General features: G+C 40.5%; 2 protein-coding genes across 5 annotated transcripts; both read left to right on the top strand.

Moving 5' to 3' along the window:
* The first annotated feature begins 1,124 nt into the window (after positions 1 to 1,124).
* Positions 1,125 to 10,540, top strand: LOC124692914. The gene is made up of 12 exons (XM_047226357.1): positions 1,125 to 1,373; positions 2,009 to 2,137; positions 2,228 to 2,285; positions 2,662 to 2,742; positions 2,854 to 2,925; positions 2,998 to 3,233; positions 3,325 to 3,396; positions 3,503 to 3,613; positions 9,661 to 9,742; positions 9,835 to 9,881; positions 10,012 to 10,093; positions 10,276 to 10,540. Exons 1-12 carry the CDS (start codon positions 1,204 to 1,206, stop codon positions 10,357 to 10,359), a joined length of 1,224 nt encoding a protein of 407 aa, XP_047082313.1. The 5' UTR covers positions 1,125 to 1,203; the 3' UTR covers positions 10,360 to 10,540.
* Positions 10,541 to 12,325: 1,785 nt separating this feature from the next.
* On the top strand, positions 12,326 to 16,911 carry LOC124692913 (histone acetyltransferase MCC1-like). Of its 4 annotated transcripts, none has more exons than XM_047226353.1 (6): positions 12,326 to 12,763; positions 12,868 to 13,012; positions 13,085 to 13,184; positions 13,267 to 13,495; positions 14,312 to 14,383; positions 16,544 to 16,911. In XM_047226353.1, the coding sequence occupies exons 1-6, from the start codon at positions 12,657 to 12,659 to the stop codon at positions 16,695 to 16,697; spliced, it is 807 nt and encodes a 268-aa protein (XP_047082309.1). In that variant the 5' UTR covers positions 12,326 to 12,656; the 3' UTR covers positions 16,698 to 16,911. The 4 variants fall into 4 exon arrangements, with proteins under 4 accessions (XP_047082309.1, XP_047082308.1, XP_047082312.1 ...); XM_047226352.1 differs by having other exon boundaries at positions 16,511 to 16,911; XM_047226356.1 differs by lacking the exon at positions 14,312 to 14,383 and having other exon boundaries at positions 12,327 to 12,763.
* The last annotated feature ends 3,289 nt before the right edge of the window (positions 16,912 to 20,200 follow it).

Here is a 20,200-nt window from a genome sequence, read left to right as displayed (position 1 = left end):
TAGAAAATAAAACGATAAAAAATAAACACAGAAAAAGAAAACAAAAAAGGAAAAAGGAAACTGAAAAGAAAAACCAGCAGAAAATGGAAAAGGCGAAAAACGGCAGCAAACGGAAAAACCAAAATGATATATGGGCCTGTCCCATGCTCGGTGGAGGGTGTGCGGCGATCCGTATATACCGACCTGGTCAGCGCTAACGGGAGGTGCTATATGCCGACCGGGTCGGCGCGAACGGGGTGCCGCACACCCCTCTGACCCGGCGGCTATTAATTAGGTCGCGGCCCATTAGGTAAACATTTTTTCTGTTTTCTTTTTTTCTTTTTTTGTTTAATTTTAAAAATCTAACGTTTTTCTGTTTCTAAAATTTGTTCAAAATTTTCTGTATATAGATCTTATATAGATCTTATGAATGTACGATTATATTTTTTAAAAAAATTGAAAATCGTTCAAAATTCAAATTTTTTTAAATCCTTGAAAATCTTTAAAAAATCAAAATTTGTTCGAAAATTGGGAAATTATTCAAATTTCGAAAATTCGTTCAAAACTCAAAATTTGTTCAAATTTTGAAATCCGTTCAAAACTCAATTTTTGTTCAAATTTCGAAATTCGTTCAAAACTCAAAATTTGTTCAAACTTTAAAATTCATTCAAATTTAAAATTATTCAAATTTCGAAATTCGTTCAACTTTCGAATATGAACATTTTTCAAACTTGAATATTTTTAAATTTGAAAATTTTTGAAGATTATTTTTGAACAAAAAACAAAACAAGAAAAAATAAACACAGAAAAAGAAAACCAAAAGAAAAACCGTAAAGAAAAACCGCAAAAACGAGCAGAAACTGGAAATGCGAAAAAACGCAGGAAACGGAAAAACTAAAGTGATATATGGGCCTGGCCCATGCTCGGGGATGGTATGCGGCGATCCGTACACACAGACCTGGTCGGTGTATAGGATTTGCAATCAGCCCGCTTGTTCCGAAACCCACACCGATGGCGAACGGCCGTAGCCCACGTAAAGCCGTGGACCGCCGCGCCGCCGCGAAGCTCCTCGCGGCCCGTTGTCAACCGGCCACATCCTCCCAATAGCTTTGTTGTTTCTGCGGCTGGAATCATGGGAGGCTTCAGCTGTCTATCCCCAAGAAACACCAGTCAGTTTCAGGCTTGTGCTCAGTGAGTCAGTGGCGACGAACTCCGCCGGTTACGATGCTGAAGGCTCTTCCCGCGCGCTTCCTCTCCTCGCCAGGGCCTGGCGGATGGCGCCAGCGGACTCGCCGACGATCTCCGCAGCCGGTTTCGGCGGCGCTGATGACCGACCCGGCGTACTTCGAGGTGGGCAGATTATTGGGTAGCTATGGCTTCATGAACGTCACAAGGTCAGCTTCTGGGTCCACGGCCCCTTTTCTGTTCTCCTTCAGAACTAGGAGATGTCCTTACGTTGTGATTTGATTCAAAACTTGGGATGGCAGAGCTGTGTGCGCGCGTGCTGGAGTGGAATTTGTTCTAGCATTCCTACTATTTTCTAACATGTTGCGTATGTTAGGTTAATTTAGTTGTTTCCAGCAGAAATCAATGAAAAGAGCCAGTTAGTGTGTGTGTTTCCTTACGGTGAAACCTTGTTTTGGAGACATTGTTAGGGGTGACATTTATGAGAATATGGTGAAATTATTAAGGATGCTTAGTTAGGTACGTTATGACACTTCAGATAAATTCAATATACATGGCCAGTAGTATCATATAACAGATAGGAGTATATACTGCGGTCATGTTTGGAAATATGTAATGTGGTCACCAGATCTAGATGTTGATGTTGCTGATCACTTACCAGAAAAATCCCCAAAACATTTGTATCAGATCATGTCATCAAACTATGGACACTGCTTCTAATATTTCTGTTACATCTTATTTATCGAGTTGTTACAAGGATCACCTGATATTGTCAGTCCTTAGAGAACATAAGAGGATTCCCGTGTATTCGTCGCCATTTCCAACACTCTGTCATGTGAAACAGTTATTCATCTTCTCAATCTGGAGGGCTTCCAAATGTTGCTGGCATTCAAGACCTTAGCCTTGGGTATTCACAAGAAGAGATTGAGCGACTAAGAGTCCAAAATGTTGGAGAAGGAGAAGTGAAGATTAGGTTATTTCCATCTATCTCAGATGTTGTTTCTATATTTCACTTTTTAGAAAATGTTTGCTGATACTATTCATCTATCATAGTCTCTTGCAGACTCTACGAGGGAAGAGTGGTTCAAGGTCCATTGAAAGGCATAGAAACTGTATTTAAGGTATAACACAGATTTTCAATCTACAAGTCTATGATACGCAATTCTGTAATACTAATAAGTGGAGTGGATAAGGATCTTCCATGCGTTGATAAACTGTACATGTTCATAATATTTTAATTGTATGGCATGGCACATAGTTATAGTAAGGCCAGTCTTCTGTTATGATAGGTCGATAGCACCCTTTGATTCAACAGTAGCTTCACAAGATAATTTGTGGTAGGCCCAATACCTCGAATTCGAGCCTTTCAATTTGTCTTTTTAGCTGGAAGAGCCTTTCAATTTGTTGGTTTATCTGATAGTGTTAGTTGCTACCTTTCCCAGATGTATGAATCCCTTTACGATCTTATATGTGCTAAGACATGGCTTTTGAAACAAGGTATACCCTGGAGCCATTGCTGGTGCTTCTGAAGATAATTTGATGGCATTGAATGAGCTGAGGACTCATGCTTTTCTTCAGGTTAGGAAAATCGTGAAATGACAACATAAATTGAACTTGCAGATCTTAATAAGTATGTCGGACATGACAATTCCAATTTTTTTGTTTGTTTTCCTTGTCTTCTACTTACAGAAAGATAAAAGGGATATCTGTGAGAACATTCAGTTTCTGTTAGGAGCCTTTGAGACTGCTACTGGAGAGCAGGTCTACCAAATAACTTTATCAGCTTATAGGTTATCCACATAATGCTGTGAGACTGATATATTTTTTCTATAGTGGCTTGCCTTCCGTGATGATGGGAGATATAGTGCTGCAGACTATGCAAAAATAACCAGTGAAATGCTGTTGAAGGAGCGACCTAATTACTGGAATCCCTATGATCGTGCATACAAAATGGAATTTAGGAGATATTTTGTCCTTAGGCTGCTTAATGGAGCTATGTGTGGCCTTGCCCACATGCACAAGCATGATAGACTGCACCAAAGCATTGGCCCTTCTTCTGTTGTTCTCAAGTATTCTGATGTTCCTTCTTTACTGCTCATGCTTCAGTTTATTACTCATTCTGAATTCATTTTGTACCTGCTGTAACTTTCTATTATTTAGCACTGTTGCAGAGAAAAATGGATATTATTTACTTCCACAGCTCCGTGATTTGGCATTTTCTGTAGATGTCGGGTACATGCTCAGTCCATTCTAGATTTTCTTTTACCGATGAGAAAGCATTTAAGGGAACAGATATACTTTTTTTTTTACATTAACAGATATACTTTTACAATGGTAGGTCTTCGTCTCTTGAGGTTGGAACATTATCGGACAGTCTGTGGCGTCGAGCATCTGCTGCCGGAGCATCAACACCTTTTGAGAAGCGAGCTTTTGGAGTAGCTGATGACATGTAAGTATTGATTTTTTCCTTGTTGTGTTACAAAATTGAAGCAGCACAAAGTTGTGGAGGAACCGCTCCACCGTGTTGGTACAATGTGGACAACACAAATGTTGAAGGAACCGCTTCAACGTGCTGCGCTAGATATCGCTCTAGGGGCGTAAGCTAGATATCGCTCTAGGGACGGGGGCTGTCAAGAGTTCAATCCAAACTCTCAGCACAAGATCTAATCCAAGATCTTAAAACAAGAACAGAAAGTTCTCTACTTTGATAGGAGGTGATACATAGGCTGGTTACATATGTAGAGGCTGGACCTCTATTTATAGGTTGCATGAGCCTTCACTCCTTAGCTCTACTCACAACTAGAGTGTTCTAGAGAACACTACATAAGCTAGGAAAAGAGATACAAATATTCTAGTTACAACATATAGCTAGAACATGCTAGAAACTACTACAACACATGTGACTGAAGGATTCTATTTCCTAGAATATAGTAGAAGTGTGTAGAAGCTAGTACTGAACCTTACTTTTGTTTTATTTTAATTTATTTTCTCTACTGTCCCTCATCATCCTCCCCTGGTTGTTTAGAACTCGACCTCGAGTTATCTTCATAAAGTGCTTGTTCTGGATGATAAAGGGCCAAGTCTGCCACATTGAATGTGTGAGATATTCCCATCTCCGAGGAAGATCTATCACATATGCGTTATCATTTATCTTTCTTAAAATAGAGAAAGGTCCATATTTCCGTTGCCTAAGCTTTCCTTTAACGCCTAAAGGAAGTCTTTCTTTTCAGAGGTATACCATCACTTTATCACCAACTTGGAATGATTTTAGCCTCCGTTTGCAATCAGCCAACTGTTTATACTTCTGATTTTGTGCCTTCAAGACACCGCGAATTTCTTCAAATAGTTTTGTGTAGTTCTCAGCAAAGGACAATGCTTCCTTTGAGCTTCCCTTTGATGGTAGCTTCAGCAGATCCACCACATGTGTTGGAACCTTAGTGTAGACAATAGAGAAAGGACTCCTTCCTGTTGATCTATGGTTGGAGTTGTTGTAGGAGAATTCAGCAAGAGATAAAGCTAAATCCCATTGTCCCTTTTCATCGCCACAAATGCAACAGATCAAATTACCCAAAGACTTGTTCACCACTTCTATTTGGCCATCTGTTTGTGGATGAGCTGTAGTAGAAAATTTTAACTCGGTGTTGAATTGCTTCCACAAAGTCAACCAAAATGCAGCAAGGAACTTGCTATCACGGTCTGAAATAATGGACCGTGGAACGCCATGAAGTCTGACCACTTCTCGGAAGAATAAATTTGCAACATGACGAGCATCTGTTGTCTTGCGGCATGGGATGAAATGAGCCATTTTGGAGAATCTGTCCACCACCACAAACACAGCATCATTCCCGCGCCTTGTTCTTGGCAAACCCAAGACGAAGTCCATAGAGATATCCTCCCATGGAGCATCAGGAATAGGCAACGGCATGTATAACCCTGAGTTTTGGACCTGGCCTTTGCATGTTTGACATGTGGGGCATCGCTGAACAAACTTTCCAGCATGTCTCTTCAATTGTGGCCAATAGTAACGAGCCTCTAGATTAGCGATAGTCTTGTCATGTCCCACATGGCCACTAAGATCACTTGAATGGAGCTCTCTAATCAACTTGTCATGTAGAGAACTTCTTGGGATGCATAACCGATCACCCTTGAAGAGATAACCATCTTGCACTAAATAGCCGTCGCCTAATGGTTGGTCTCTTAGGTGCTTTACCCAAACATGGCCAAAGTCTTCGTCCTCTTCATACAACTCTTTTATTTGATCCATGCCCGGAAGTTCAGCCTCAAAAGAAGTCAAGAGGCATGCACGACGACTCAAAGCATCGACGACTCTGTTGGTTGTTCCAGATTTATGCACAATAAGGTAGTTAAACCTCTCTAAATATGCTACCCATCTTGCTAGCATGCGGTCCACATGCTTTTGATTTCTAAAATGCTTCAAGGATTGATGATCACTATAAACAATGAACTCCTTAGGCAACAAATAGACTTCCCAGGTCTTTAAAGCCTCGAAAACAGCATACAATTCTTGCTAATAGGTACTCCACTTCTGTCTTGCTTCGCTTAGCTTCTCACTAAAGAATGCAATGGGTCTTCGTTCTTGAGATAGAACAGCCCCAATGCCTACTCCGCTTGCATCGCACTCTAGCTCAAAAGTTTTAGTGAAATCGGGTAGTACTAAGAAGGGAGCTTGTGAGAGTTTTTCCTTTATCTCCTTGAAACTAGTTTCAGCAGATTCGTTCCATTGGAACTTTCCTTTCTTTAGGCATTCACTAATTGGTGCCATGATGGTACTGAAATTTTTCAAAAACTGCCTATAGAAAGTTGCAAGACCATGGAAACTTCTCACCTCAGAAATAGTCTTTGGAGTTGGCCATTCTCTGATTGCTTTAACTTTAGAGTCATCAACGTGAATGCCCTCACTTGTTATGACAAAGCCCAAGAAAATAAGTTTTGTTTGAAGGAAAACACACTTCTTCAAGTTGACATAGAGTTCGTTCTCCTTTAGTACACATAGTACCTTACGGATGTGATGCAAGTGTTCATCTTCATCCTTGCTATATATCAAGATGTCATCAAAATAAACCACAACAAAGTGGGATAAGAAGGGTCGAAGTACCTGGTTCATCAAGTGCATAAAGGTACTTGGTGCATTAGAGAGTCCAAATGGCATCACCATCCACTCAAACAACCCTTCCTTTGTCTTAAAAGCTATTTTCCATTCGTCTCCGGGTCTAATGCGAATTTGATGATATCCGCTCTTTAAATCGAGCTTTGTGAATACTCTTGCACCACTAAGCTGATCTAGCATATCATCCAAACGGGGAATAGGAAATCTGTACCTTATGGTGATCTTGTTGATAGCTCTACTATCTGTACACATGCACATAGATCCATCTTTCTTTGGTGTGATCAAAGCTGGTACGGCGCATGGACTAATACTCTCTCGAATGTGCCCTTTATGCAACAACTCATCCACCTTTTCCTTGAGTATATCATGCTCTTTTGGGCTCATTCGGTAGTGTGGCAGATTAGGAAGACTTGCTCCCGGAATAAAGTCAATTCGATGTTGAATTCCTCTCATTGGCGGTAGGCCTTGTGGCTCTCCAAGTATGCTCTGAAATTCAGCTAGTAGGTCATGTACCTTTGCTGGAATTTTAACCTCTGGTTGCACTTCTCCTTTCACAACAAGTGCAGCACACAAATTTGCCACCTTCAAGTCTCCCATAAATTCATTAGAGGTGTGAGAAATAGTTAACATACTTTTCCCCTCCTCTTTAGAGCTATTATGATCTGATTGATTGGGTAGAATGATGATCTTTCGCTTGTTCCAAGTGAAGGAGTATGAATTTTCTTTCCCTCTATGTGTGGTATCCACATCAAACTGCCAAGGTCTCCCAAGAAGAACATGGCTGGCATCCATATCAACCACATCACATAGTACATTTGAGCGGTAGTACTTGCCCAAAGAGAGTGGCAGGTTGCATTTTTTGGTGACCCTCATATTCACCCCTTTCTTGATCCATCCAATAGTGTATGGGTTTGGGTGATCATGAGTCTCCAGTTTTAAATGGTTCACCAAATTTTGGGAGATGAGATTCTCGCAGCTGCAACTATCAATTTCTAATTTGCATACCTTGCCATTCACCGTGCATTTGCTCTCAAATATTTTCTTCCTTTGTGTGTTGTCGGGTTGCGGTGTTGAGCACAATAGGCGTTGAATCACACATACCACCTCTTCTCCCTCTTCTTCACAAATATCTTGTCCTTCTACATCTTCAGATTCATATTCTTCATCATCTTCACCATCATGGATTGTGGTGTTGACAAATTTCCTCAATGGGCATTTGCTAGATACATGTCCCTCTTCACCACATTTATAACACTTTATCACAGGCTTAGTCCTGCTCTTACCACCAACTTGTTTTGGGGCAGGTTGTTTTTTCTTGGGTTGAGTGGTCTTTTCTTCGGCTTTATGGGAGTTACTCCTAGGTGGGGCTTCCATATGAGAATATGGAGCCTTACTTGCCTTTCTTGTTTTTACCAACCTCTCGGCCTTTAAGGCTAGATCTTATGTTTGATCAAGGGACCAAATTTGCTGCATCATTAAACAATTCTGGATACACTGAGACCATTGATGTACCTTGCAACTTGTTGATCTTCTGTTTCAGCAAGGTTGCACCTCACTTGTAGCCTTAGAAACTCCTCTGTATATTCTGAAACAGTCTTATTTCTTTGGGCACAATTCTGAAACTGAATAAATAGGATCTGATCATAATCTGCAGGCAAAATCTTCCCTTTAAAAGATTCTTCATTTGCCGCCAAGATCGCACACGAGGTTCTCCTCTTAGCCTACGGTCTTTTTGAAGGCGATGCCACCATGCACCAGCGCCTCCTTTCAGCTTGTATGCGACCAAAGAGACTCTATGGTCTTCTGGAATATTCATGACCTCAAAGAAAGTTTCCACCTCGTACAACCAATCAAGGCACCCTTCAATATCAACATTTCCATTGAAAGTAGGGATCTCAGCTTTCACCTTGTATGTATCCCTCGCATACGTAGTGTTGGGTACTCTTGGATGTGCATAGAGGTCAGGTTCTTCAAGGCCCTCATCATTTTCTTCATCTTCAGAAATTTCATCATAAGTTGGCATTCTTGAGGTACGCTGAACATCATGTGGTTGAGGTGTTTTTGCTCCAAGATGACCTCCCTTTCTTCTCCGTTGAGCATCTTCACCATCCTTTGATGATTCTTCATCATTGGCAGTAGGAGGAACACCCTTTTTGATCATCTCAACTAGCTGATCAAATCTCCGGTTAAGATCTTCATGCAACGCTTGGATTTGTTGTTCTGCAGCATCCATTCTCTTTCCCAACTCCTCCATTGCTTGTTGCAGCTTACTCTCAATGAGGGAACCACAACTTGAACGGATCAGCAGGGCTCTGATACCACCTGAAGCAGCACAAAGTTGTGGAGGAACCGCTCCACCGTGTTGCTACAATGTGGACAGCACAAATGTTGAAGGAACCGCTTCAACATGCTGCGCTAGATATCGCTCTAGGGGCGGGGGCTGTCAAGAGTTCAATCCAAACTCTCAACACAAGATCTAATCCAACATCTTAAAACAAGAACAGAAAGTTCTCTTTATTGATCGTAAGCTAGATATCGCTCTAGGGGCGGGGGCTGTCAAGAGTTCAATCCAAACTCTCAACACAAGATCTAATCCAACATCTTAAAACAAGAACAGAAAGTTCTCTTTATTGATCATCTCAACTAGCTGATCAAATCTCCGGTTAAGATCTTCACGCAACGTTTGGATTTGTTGTTCTGCAGCATCCATTCTCTTTCCCAACTCCTCCATTGCTTGTTGCAGCTTACTCTCAATGAGGGAACCACAACTTGAACGGATCAGCAGGGCTCTGATACCACCTGAAGCAGCACAAAGTTGTGGAGGAACCGCTCCACCGTGTTGCTACAATGTGGACAGCACAAATGTTGAAGGAACCGCTTCAACATGCTGCGCTAGATATCGCTCTAGGGCGTAAGCTAGATATCGCTCTAGGGGCGGGGGCTGTCAAGAGTTCAATCCAAACTCTCAACACAAGATCTAATCCAACATCTTAAAACAAGAACAAAAAGTTCTCTTTATTGATAGGTAGGTGATACATAGTCTGGTTACATATGTAGAGGCTGGACCTCTATTTATAGGCTGCATGAGCCTTCACTCCTTAGCTCTACTCACAACTAGAGTGTTCTAGAGAACACTACATAAGCTAGAAAAAGAGATACAAATATTCTAGTTACAACATATAGCTAGAACGTGCTAGAAACTACTACAACACATGTGACTGGAGGATTCTATTTCCTAGAATATAGTAGAAGTGTGTAGAAGCTAGTACTGAACCTTACTTCTGTTTTATTTTAATTTATTTTCTCTACTGTCCCTCATCAAAAATGCTAGTCCCTGACATATACTTGTGATTGGAAAAAAAAAACAGATATGGAGCTGGGTTGCTTGTTGCATACATGTCATTTATTCCGTTTTGTAAAGCAGGCATCATGGATGGCATTTCCTTGCAGGTTATTGATTATAGTTTAGCTTTGAGTTCATAAGTGAAATGTTGTTTTCCTTTTGCACCGTTATATCCAACAAAGTACTGATCTGTTTGCAGAGACTTTTGGAGAACACCTTCCGTCTCGACATTTATGCTGCAAGAGAGTACGAATACTAAAAAAAAAGCATTACTTACATGGCTTAAACTTTCAATAGTTGAAAATTTTGTGCTTCAAATTCAGTTGATAAAATTCGTTTTTTGCTTATTTTTATCTATTTTTACGAATCCACATAGGTATTGTCTGGAAGATGATCAATTGTTGGAAGCTGTATTATTTCTAGATTTAGGTGATCGTGCCGGCTGGGAATTGCTGCAGGTTTGCCTCTATCATGAGTAGTTAAAATTTATCTGTTCACAAACCTTCTGCTGCTGCAGATTATGCATGTAACTGGACTACATTAATTATGTGTGCTTACTGTATAAAATGTGGATTTCTTAAATCTAATTTCGTTTCCCTACATCTTCAGCAAGGAACTGACTCTGATTTCTTGTCTGTAGGCAATGCTTAATCCGGATTACCGTAAACGACCAACTGCCGAGGCTGTGCTGAACCATAGGTTCATTACTGGGGCCGTATTATAGAAATAATCATCACCTGGATTTCGCTTGACCATAGACAGTAGACCATATTCCTGTTTGTGTGGAAATATGTCCAAAGTTAACAGTGTACCCAAGCTAGAGGAATTTTGTATATATGTACGCAGATCTTTCTTGCGAATTCCGCTACACATGTTCTTGAGTTCTAAGAGACTTTGAATGATTACTGGCCTAGTGGTATTTTAGAGACTACACTTGCTCAAAAGAAGCCGTGGAACATGCTGCCCTGTCCTGCCTGTTGTGGACAGTGCATTGAGTTTTGCAGATTTAACTTGAACCCAAGACATCTGCTCGAATACCATGTTAAGTTTCATATTCTAACTAGTAGTACCAAACGTCTGAAATGATAGGAAAGAATGTGGGATCCACACATACCGTAACACCCCCTCTCGCTTGTGACTCAATGATGCTAATAGGCTTTACGGGGACTATTGATATTGACCAAGACCGCTCTCAATGTTTGTGTGTTGGTTCGTTTTTCTTCTGGTTGCCACATTTAGCAATTTTCTTGCCTCTTCGTTGGTTGTGCCTCATAAAACTGGTTTGCCTCACAACCGTTCGGTGTTCTCGGTGGCCACTAGTGGTCATCAAGATACCTAATCAGCTACAACTCGCTAGGTTAGCGATACTTTTTCATTTAGCTCTACATGGAAATGGAAATGTAATTTTTCATAGGAAAACTTCACCCCCTAAGTGCCTTTTGATGTTGACTACAAGTGATTGAGAGAAACGTGTTTATGAGTTGTATGAATAGGTTTTAGTGTCATGTTAATTATGCAAAGGGTTAAAGGAAAAGATGATGACATGTTCAAATACCTATCTAGAAAAATCTCAAGAGAGGAGAAACCCCAATGCATTGGAAATGTTGATGATACATCTTAAAAGTGTTCACCTCTAACTTTAGAAAAAGATCATTGAGGTTTCAATGATAAAGTTGTGGATAACATCACCAACATTGAAAAACGAAGGAGGACAACTCAATGCTCAAGCGTAAAACATGCTTCAAAAAGGTAGTGAATCTAGAGATCTACCCATCCATCACCCATTCCGAGACCACCAAATATATTTGGGAGGAGCTCGAAATCAATGATGCCTTGTGGAGATTTGGAGCAACCAGTGTGGATGACACATGTGTTGTGGCTAAGTTTCTTGAAGCAATCTTCTCGGCCTATCCATGTAAACGCACGCATGTCTACGTCTATTAGTATCTTTAATAAAGTTATTCTTTAACCATTCAATTATATGTTGGTTCTCTATAAGTTTCGTTTTGGAGGTGAAGAAGCCACTTGTACTAAAACGTGAGTGCCTGCGAGCGAACCGTACCCCTTCCCTCGTGAGGGGATCCTCGGGCGATTAGGGTTCCTCTGCCTCGTGTCGGCGTTCGCCTCCGATCTGGTCAGCGGGAGGACGCTGTTTCCAAGTTTTGGGGTTTTCGTTTCCCGTCTTTAGGGTTTTTGTTTGTAGGGGCGGCTTTTAGGTGGTGGTGGCGGCGTCTCGTGCAATAAGGTTTTTTCGGCTTCAACCCTATCTCGACGACGACGCCGAGAAGCTTGTGGGTGTGGTGTGGTCTTCGAGGATTTCATCTGGTTGTGGGGATCTTCGGATCGTCAAGGAACTTCATCGGCAGTTCATCCTATTTTTTTCATCTCCCGGGCCGATGTGGTCTTTTTGACCCATTCAGCGACTTCCGTCCACAACCAACAATGTCAGGCCGACTCGGGAGGAGCGGCAGCGCGCCGTCGATACGGTCTGGAGGTTGAAGATGAAGAGCTTCTCAATGATCGTGTTGTAATTTTCGTTTTTCTTAGACAGTTTTATATTGTTTGATGTTTCTTTTAATGTCAGTGTTCTATTTGCACCCAAAAAAACAGTAATAAAAACTTACTGTAATAGTCGTACTCAACCATGGTTAGCTTCCACTAAATCAAGCCGATTAGCCTCCCTCTGTCTCCTTCTCCCTTTCCTCCTCCCGGTCACCGCCGCTCGTATACAGGTCCCTCCCCGGTCTCCCCCTTCCGCCGGCCACCGGTGCGCTCGATCCGGCCTTCTCGTCCCCTCTACTCTTCTCTCCGTTCCACTCTTTCACACCGATCAACCTCTAACGCTGCGCCGCCTCCTCCCCTCTTTCCATCACGCCGCTGTCAGCAAAGGCTGCTGCGATTCGCCGTAGCGCGCGCTCGAAGCGCGCCAACGAGTTGCCACGTCTCGACGCCGGGCTCTCCCTCCGGCGCCCTGGGCCTCCTGGCGAATAACCTGGTGTCCCGTCGTCACCGGAGCTTCTCATGTTGGACCCGAGATCCGAAATTTACCCCTCCATAGAGTATCGCCCTATCCAGCCCTCCGACCTCGAGGTTCTTGAGAAGATTCATCTCGCGCTGTTCCCCATAAGGTGCTTGCAAGTTTACTTGTACAGTTTGTTGTTGCGACCGACTGAAGATTTCCCCATTATTAGCCCCGTTAATCATCATCCCCGTTTCTTTTATTTTTGGTTAGGTACGAGCGAGAGTTCTTCTTGAATGTTGTCAATGGCCATGGTATCATTTCCTGGGGTGCTGTGGACACCAGCAGATCCGACGAAGGCAGGGATGAGCTCATAGGCTTTGTAACCACGAGGATGATTGCGGCGAAAGATAGCGAGGTACGATATAATCAGCTCCTGAAAATCTAGCCAGTGGTCTCAGTGGAGCTAGCTAACCATTTGAATCTGCAGATTGAGGATTTATTTAGGTACAACAACTCACACAAAGATCTAACACTCCTTTATATCCTAACTCTGGGCGTCGTGGATAGCTACAGAAACCTCGGCATAGGTTGTTTCCCTGTCTCCTTATCTTAGCTTCGCAGTTTGTTAGTGGCGTTTCAGTCGATTCTCACATGAGTTCACACTTGCAGCATCTTCACTGGTCCGAGAGGTGATTAAACATGCTGCGAGCGTATCGAATTGCAGGGGTGTTTATTTGCATGTCATTTCATATAACCAGCCTGCTATTAACTTTTACAAGAAGATGCTATTTAAGCTAGCCAGAAGACTTCCGATGTTCTACTACATAAGAGGACAGCATTATGACTCGTACTTATTTGTGTACTATGTCAATGGAGGTCGTACGCCTTGTTCTCCACTGTAAGTATTCGTGTTTCCTTATTCTGGTGAAGCGGGTTTTGTTGCATATTTAATAGTTATTATCCAGTGGTATGTTTTGATATAGTTATTCAGTTTCATGTTTTGGTGTGATTTTCTATTTCCAACTCTCAGTTTCTTGTTAGGATAATATGCAAACATGACTGCCCCATGAAGTCTTTCATGCTTGTTGCAACCAATTATGTGAACTTTGTACTGTGCTTGGTTTTGTTGATGGATTTAGAACTGCTGATGTCTGACCTGATCCTGTCCTTACACGTGTACAAACCTGAACCTGTCCACATTGGGGAGCCTGCATATTTTGTACCTCTACCAAGGAATAGTCTTTGTGAAATCAAATTATAGTCCCGCATTCTCATCTTGCCCAAGCTTCCTATAATTTTACGTTCCATTTGGACCGTTACCTGGAAGGGCGGGCCTGGTGCAGCGGTAGAGCCTCACCGCCTGTGACCGAGAGGTCCCAGGTTCGAGTCGCGGTCTCCTCACATTGCACTTCGTGAGGGTAAGGCTTGCCACTAACACCTTCCCCAGACCCCGCACAGTGCGGGAGCTCTCAGCACTGGGTACGTCCATTTGGACCGTTACCTGTTGCAGCTTAGCTTGCACAAGTTTGTTAATGGGTTGCTGCAATACGAATCTGCAATGTGACTACTCTTGTGTGTGCATACACCTTAGGTTCCTTTTTCCTAGGTCAAGTTGAACCTAAATTAAAACAGCAACACATGAACCTTGTATGATTGTATCCTAATATTTTCAATACATTGACCTTGACTGAGGAGACAACCTTACTTTTTTCAGATTACAATTGCATTGTGGACATTTGGCTCCTTATGGAACCTTTGGTGTTGCCTCTCGTGAATGCCTTATTAGGTACTACCACAATTGCGGCGAAATTTACCATTTCATACCACTTTATGTTTGCGCGACAGAAATCTACCACTATACAGCAAGTTTTAGCATAAAACACACCCACCGTGATTGACCATTTGTGTGAATTGCAAAAAACTTGCTGTAGGCAACAGAGAGTTCACTTCAAATAACACAGAACTTTAGAGTACTTAGCATAAAACTACCACAATTTGCTGCAAAATTTACCCTAGGGTGGTAGATTTCAGTCGCGCGAATGTGAAGTGATATGAAATGGTAAATTTCGCCGCAATTGTGGTAGTTTTATGCTAACTACTCTCAAGTTCTGAGTTATTTGAAGTGAACTCTCTGTAGCATTCTGTTGTTGTCTTTATGCATTTCCAGTGGGTTGCATGAAACCAGATATAAGTTTTGGTCAAACAGTATCATGACACGCAAGTAACTGTCTAGCATCTCCAAGCTCCCTCCCAACTCCCAGCTAACTTATACTATCTCCATCCCAAAGCTTAAGGCTTTTTTTTTTTTTGAAAAGTCAAACCAAGTAAAGTTTGACCAAACTTTTAGAACAATCAATCAACAAATATAATATTTGTAGACACCATACGAAAATATATTTCATTATCTATTTAATGATATTAATTTTGTACTTTTGCATGTTAATGATTTTTGGTAAAAAATTAGTCAAACTTGACATAGCTTGACTTTCTGAAAAATAATAGCCTTAAGCTTTGGGATGGAGGTAGTATGTTTCTAGTGCTAGAATTCTTTAGAGAGCGGCATGGACAGATCAACAATAGTTGGTACCTGTTAGCTCTAAGAGGCTTCAATTTGAATGAAATTGTTTGAATATAAGGTCATTTAACCTCAGTACACAACTTTTAGTTGAAATAGAAACAAGATTGTTGAGTGGATGGTATTTTACAAATAATGTGTCAGTTCAAAATTAGTATGTTTCCTGTTTCAACACCTTATCTCAACCCTGATCAGTCAGGTGAGAGTGACATCTGTCCTTCCTTGCCTCCCCTGGTCAAAGAAACGGGAGATCTACAGTTATAGGGATTTCCTACCCACTATAGAATCTTCCCCAATCTTAAAATCATATTCGTGTGGTACACACTACTCCATATACATGACAGCTCAACTTCCACAAGGCCCTGTATCGCACTGTCCATATTTTGGTTTCTTTTCTGCCTTTTGTGAACAAACGTGACTTGCATGGTGAACTAACATTGCTCAAGCACCACTTCACTTCAATTGCTATCGTTCCTGTTGGTTATTCTTCTATATCCGATATGTTGATATTTTGAATTGTGGCACCAGCCACCAGGTACTTGACAAAACTAAGGTCAATACACTGCCTGCTTCAATCGTCAAATATGAACCTATATGAGTTTCCTGTTAAACTAAGCTTTTATTCTTATGTTTCTACTCCTGATTCTAAATATATGTAGTTTTGGCCATTCATAGTCTTCAAAATTACAGTTTGACCATCTATTTCTTTTTAAAATACATTCCTTCAAATAAAAATAAGTATGTATGGAAGTATATTTCAGAATTTATAGTGTCAATTGGATCTTGTTGATGTTTTTAATTCAATCTGTGGTTGACAGTCCATCAAACCTAGAACTGTTTGTCTGGGACAGATTCCAGAAGAACTACTTATATTTGGGATCAGAGTGTGTAATTTGAACTTTTATGAAAAATACTTTTAAAGTCTATGTATGGTCTTAGTAATATGTATGTACTCAATGATGTTCTGTTAGTTAGGGAATGATCAGCGTAGGATCTCTGTTTTGTGGGCATTACTTTTGCCTCGAACGCTGAAACTTTAATGTGGATGTTTAAGCTAACATCAATCTTTGAGTATTCAGTTTGAGAGGTTTAATTTGTTCCATATATATCCTATAATGGCCTGTCGTAATAGTCTGTATGAGCTGTCTTGTTTTGTTAGCATCGATCAAATACAAATATTGTAATAAAATGACATCAACTTGTGACCGGTTCAAATGAATTTATTTTTATTTACTTTGTAGATGTTTTCTGTCTCCATAGCATCTCAAGGTTGTAGTAACATCTTCGTGCCGTGTGTCAAATTAGTGACTTGTAATAACGCATCGCAATCTTGTGCAGGGAGATTGTAACTTCATTTGTTGTTGACTTCAGGGGTTTCCTAAAGATGCTGGTTGCTAAGTTCTGGAGCAAAGAGGGAAAGAGTATTCCAAGATGGTCCCGTTGTAAGGAATCGAGCACTCTATTGGCCTCACAGAATAATAATAAAAGAATTATCAGTGGTGAAGATACAAGAAGTCATGTGTAATTTTAGGTAGAATGGCGGTGGTGTTTTCTACTTGTTTTCGTGGAAACAACAATTTCTTTTGGAAACCACCTCTTGCAATGTTGTTGTACCTTTCTGATACGATAGAAAACCAGGTATATAATAATTTGTCTGGTAGTCATAGCCATGTGCATTATTCTTGTAAAGAGAGGACAATAAAAGAAGAAAATAAATGTCAACTGCTTGCTTCTTGCTATACTGGACTACTGATAGCCATATTTATGTACATGTACAATCATGCGATATTGAGGCCCATCTGTGCTGGCCTTTTCTTTGTTGGAAAAATCAACCTGAGGCATTCTTTTCAGAAAGGGTACCAGTATTACTTACTCCCTCCGGTCTATAATAAGTGTCAGGGATTTAGTATAAAGTTATATATCTTGACAGTTATTATGGATCAAAGAGAGTACTATATCTGGAGAAAGATTCAGTTTATCTTATTCACTGAACAGGAGGAAGACCCGATGATGCAGGAAAGAAATGAAAAGATACACCACGTGAGTAGTAAATAAGAACAGAGGTTTGAACCAACTAAAACCGTATTTCTTTCATACGAGTCCAACAATAGATGTCACTTCGTGATTCAGGTGAACTGCCATTTCAGTTAAACAAGCAGTGCTTGCTTCCTATGTTGATGGTGCACCTGGCCCTCATGGCATCCCTTTTACTTCTATCAACATTTCCAAGATGTTATTGTAGTCAATACTACCTCTGTCCCAAGGAATAAGGCGCACGCGTATTCCAAGACGAACTTTGACCATAAAAATTGAGAAACACAATCTTGATTATATTATATGTAATTAGTATCCTTGGATTCGTATTGAAAAGCACTTTCTAATGATGCTAATTTCATACAAACAATCTTTATATATTTGAAGTAATTCTTAGTCAAACAAAAAACACGTAAAATGAGGACGTCTTATTCCTTGAATCGGAGGTAGTATATGGGTTAAATTTTGCTCTTACTTTGATCTCTAAGGCTGGTCATAGTGGTATGTATCATATATGATCATATAGTAGTATCATGCATATGATATGTGTGTATGATACTATCTCTAGAGTGGGTAGTATCATAGAGTAGTATCATAGTCATGCTATATTTATTGCTTTTTAGAATATCAATGCAGATTTGTATACAAGATTTGTTTGACATTAAATTTTCTCGTGATATGCGCTATGATACAGTATGCACATATGTTACTCTAATCTGCTCTCTCTCCTCCTTAATTAGCCACCACATCATTATTTTTGTAGAACCAATATGTATGATACTAGATATGATACTAGCAGTATGACTAGCCTAAAGGAGCAAATGCAACCACTATGATGAGAAAGTTTAGATCAATCAGCTTGTTGAACTCAAGCTTCAAGATTTTTATAATAGCCCTTCCCAATTGGCTGACTATAAATGTAACATCAATCACTGGCGGCGCTGCTAGTGGACCATACTGGACCATGGCCGGTCTTCCGAAATTGCAAAAAAAAAAAATACCAGGGAGTCTTATGTCTCATCGCTATGGGTCGTTCTGTTTTAATCGGTGGAACTTAAAGGTTCTCTAGTTTACCAGCTAGTGAGCTAGACCACGTTCCGTTCTGTACGTTCTTCTCTAGTCTCTGCTTCCCAGTCCGTTCCAAAATTTCCCCACGACTGATAAATAGAAAAACAAAGAATATTATTGCTTTTCTATTTACTTTACATTTTGGGTTTAGTCAAACTCAAACTTTTTAAAATTTAACCAAAAATAGGAGAATAAATATCAACATCTATAATAACAAAAGCATATAATATGAAAATAATTTATGACAATTCTATACATTGGATTTTATATTGTAGATGCTGATTTTTTTCATAAACATTTTGGTCAAACTTTAGAAGGTTTAACTTTGACTAAACTCAAAATGCGAAGTGTATAAAAAGGAATAGCTAACTATTGTACTCCCTCCTGCCCAAAATATGCTACATATATAGTTTGTTCAAAGTCAAACTTTATAAAGTTTGACAATGTATATTGATAAAAAAACATAAACATATATAATGAAAAATTAGTATTTTTAGAACTAACCTAAAATTTATTCTCATATTATATCCATTTGGTATAGAATTATTTTAAAAAAATCACAGTAGGAAGGCGCTTGGTGGATTAAGTAAAAAATCTCTTTCAACTCTCCTATGAATCTAACAATTACGATGAGTGCTCCGACGCCATCTCCTCTTCTCCTCGCCAGAAGGGGAACATGTATTGTCTTGAAGTAGAAGAACGTGTCGATGGCGAAGTACATGACACAACAAATCCCAAATTTTCGTGGGTTAACCTTCCCCTCCCCATTACTCTGCTGATCGGTTCCGAAAGCGGGTGGTGTTGGAGTCGGCGGTAATGGCGCTCCCGCACCCGGTGGTGGAGGAGACATAGGGAGCAGGGACGCCGCTAGTGGAGGATCAAGAGCATTGGCATTAATCATCTGGGATGCAGCGAGGTCAGGTCCATAGATTTTTGGGGCCCAACGTTGACATGATACTAAGGACCCCTCTATTCACAGTGCCGGAGCTTCCGTGCAGGCAAGGGGGCCATTGCCCCCCCCCCCCCCGTTAAAATTCCTTAAATGTATGTACAATATTTATGCGTGTGAACTCCTATAAGTAAATGTACATTTGAAAATGAGCAGGTAAGTTGTAAAGAAGATCCGAGGTATGTACCCATCATTTGAATATTTTTTTGATGATGAACAGCAGGTGCTCTGCTTTTGCATTAAAGAAGAGGGAAAACCCCAGATTTACAAGAATCGGATACACTCGACTGAAACCAAAACAACCTATACAAACACAAACGCCTAATGTTATTCTCATCACCATAATCATCAAATATAGGAGGCATATTGTAATCATAATTAATTTTCTCCTCAGTAGTAGGTGTACTTAAAATAACATAATCATCATTGTAATCATCATATATTGGAGGCATAGTATCATCATAGCAAATTTCATCCTCTAAAGCTGGGGAACTAAAAAAACCATTTTCATAAAAACTAGCTTCCCCAAGTTTAGACTTTTCCATAACATTAGCAATAATGGTGTTCAAGGAATTCATACTAATAACATTGCTACTACCATGCAAGTAAAGTTCCATAGTTTTTTTTTTTCTCTTCAAACACCTGCTTGTGACGGTAAAGCACACGTCCGTTGGGAACCCCAAGAGGAAGGTATGATGAGTACAGCAGCGAGTTTTCCCTCAGTAAGAAACCAAGGTTATCGAACCAGTAGGAGATGAAGATCACGTGAAAGTTGTTGGTGAAGGAGTGTAGTGCGACGCAACACCAGGGATTCCGGTGCCAACGTGGAACCTACACAACACAATCAAACTAATTTGCCCCAACTTAACAGTGAGGTTGTCAATCTCACCGGCTTGCTGAAAACAAAGGATTAAACGTATGGTGTGGAAAATGATGTTTGCTTGCAGAAAACAAAAGAGAACAATGATTGCATTTTT

Source organism: Lolium rigidum, chromosome 2, assembly GCF_022539505.1.
Source record: "Lolium rigidum isolate FL_2022 chromosome 2, APGP_CSIRO_Lrig_0.1, whole genome shotgun sequence".
Taxonomy (NCBI): Eukaryota; Viridiplantae; Streptophyta; class Magnoliopsida; order Poales; family Poaceae; genus Lolium; species Lolium rigidum.
The sequence above is the reverse complement of the archived record's forward strand: the minus strand, read 5'-3'. Positions and strand labels throughout refer to the sequence as shown.

Bases quoted from the DNA above. Each gene is read 5' to 3' on its own strand.
- LOC124692914 (XM_047226357.1), top strand. From the start codon at position 1,204: ATGCTGAAGGCTCTTCCCGCGCGCTTCCTCTCCTCGCCAGGGCCTGGC. The intron at 2,926-2,997 runs GTCTACCAAATA...TTTTTTCTATAG, and splicing joins AGACTGCTACTGGAGAGCAG to TGGCTTGCCTTCCGTGATGA. The intron at 9,743-9,834 runs GTTATTGATTAT...ATCTGTTTGCAG, and splicing joins TGGATGGCATTTCCTTGCAG to AGACTTTTGGAGAACACCTT.
- LOC124692913 (XM_047226352.1), top strand. From the start codon at position 12,657: ATGTTGGACCCGAGATCCGAAATTTACCCCTCCATAGAGTATCGCCCT. The intron at 12,764-12,867 runs GTGCTTGCAAGT...ATTTTTGGTTAG, and splicing joins CTCGCGCTGTTCCCCATAAG to GTACGAGCGAGAGTTCTTCT. The intron at 13,496-14,311 runs GTAAGTATTCGT...TACTTTTTTCAG, and splicing joins CGTACGCCTTGTTCTCCACT to ATTACAATTGCATTGTGGAC.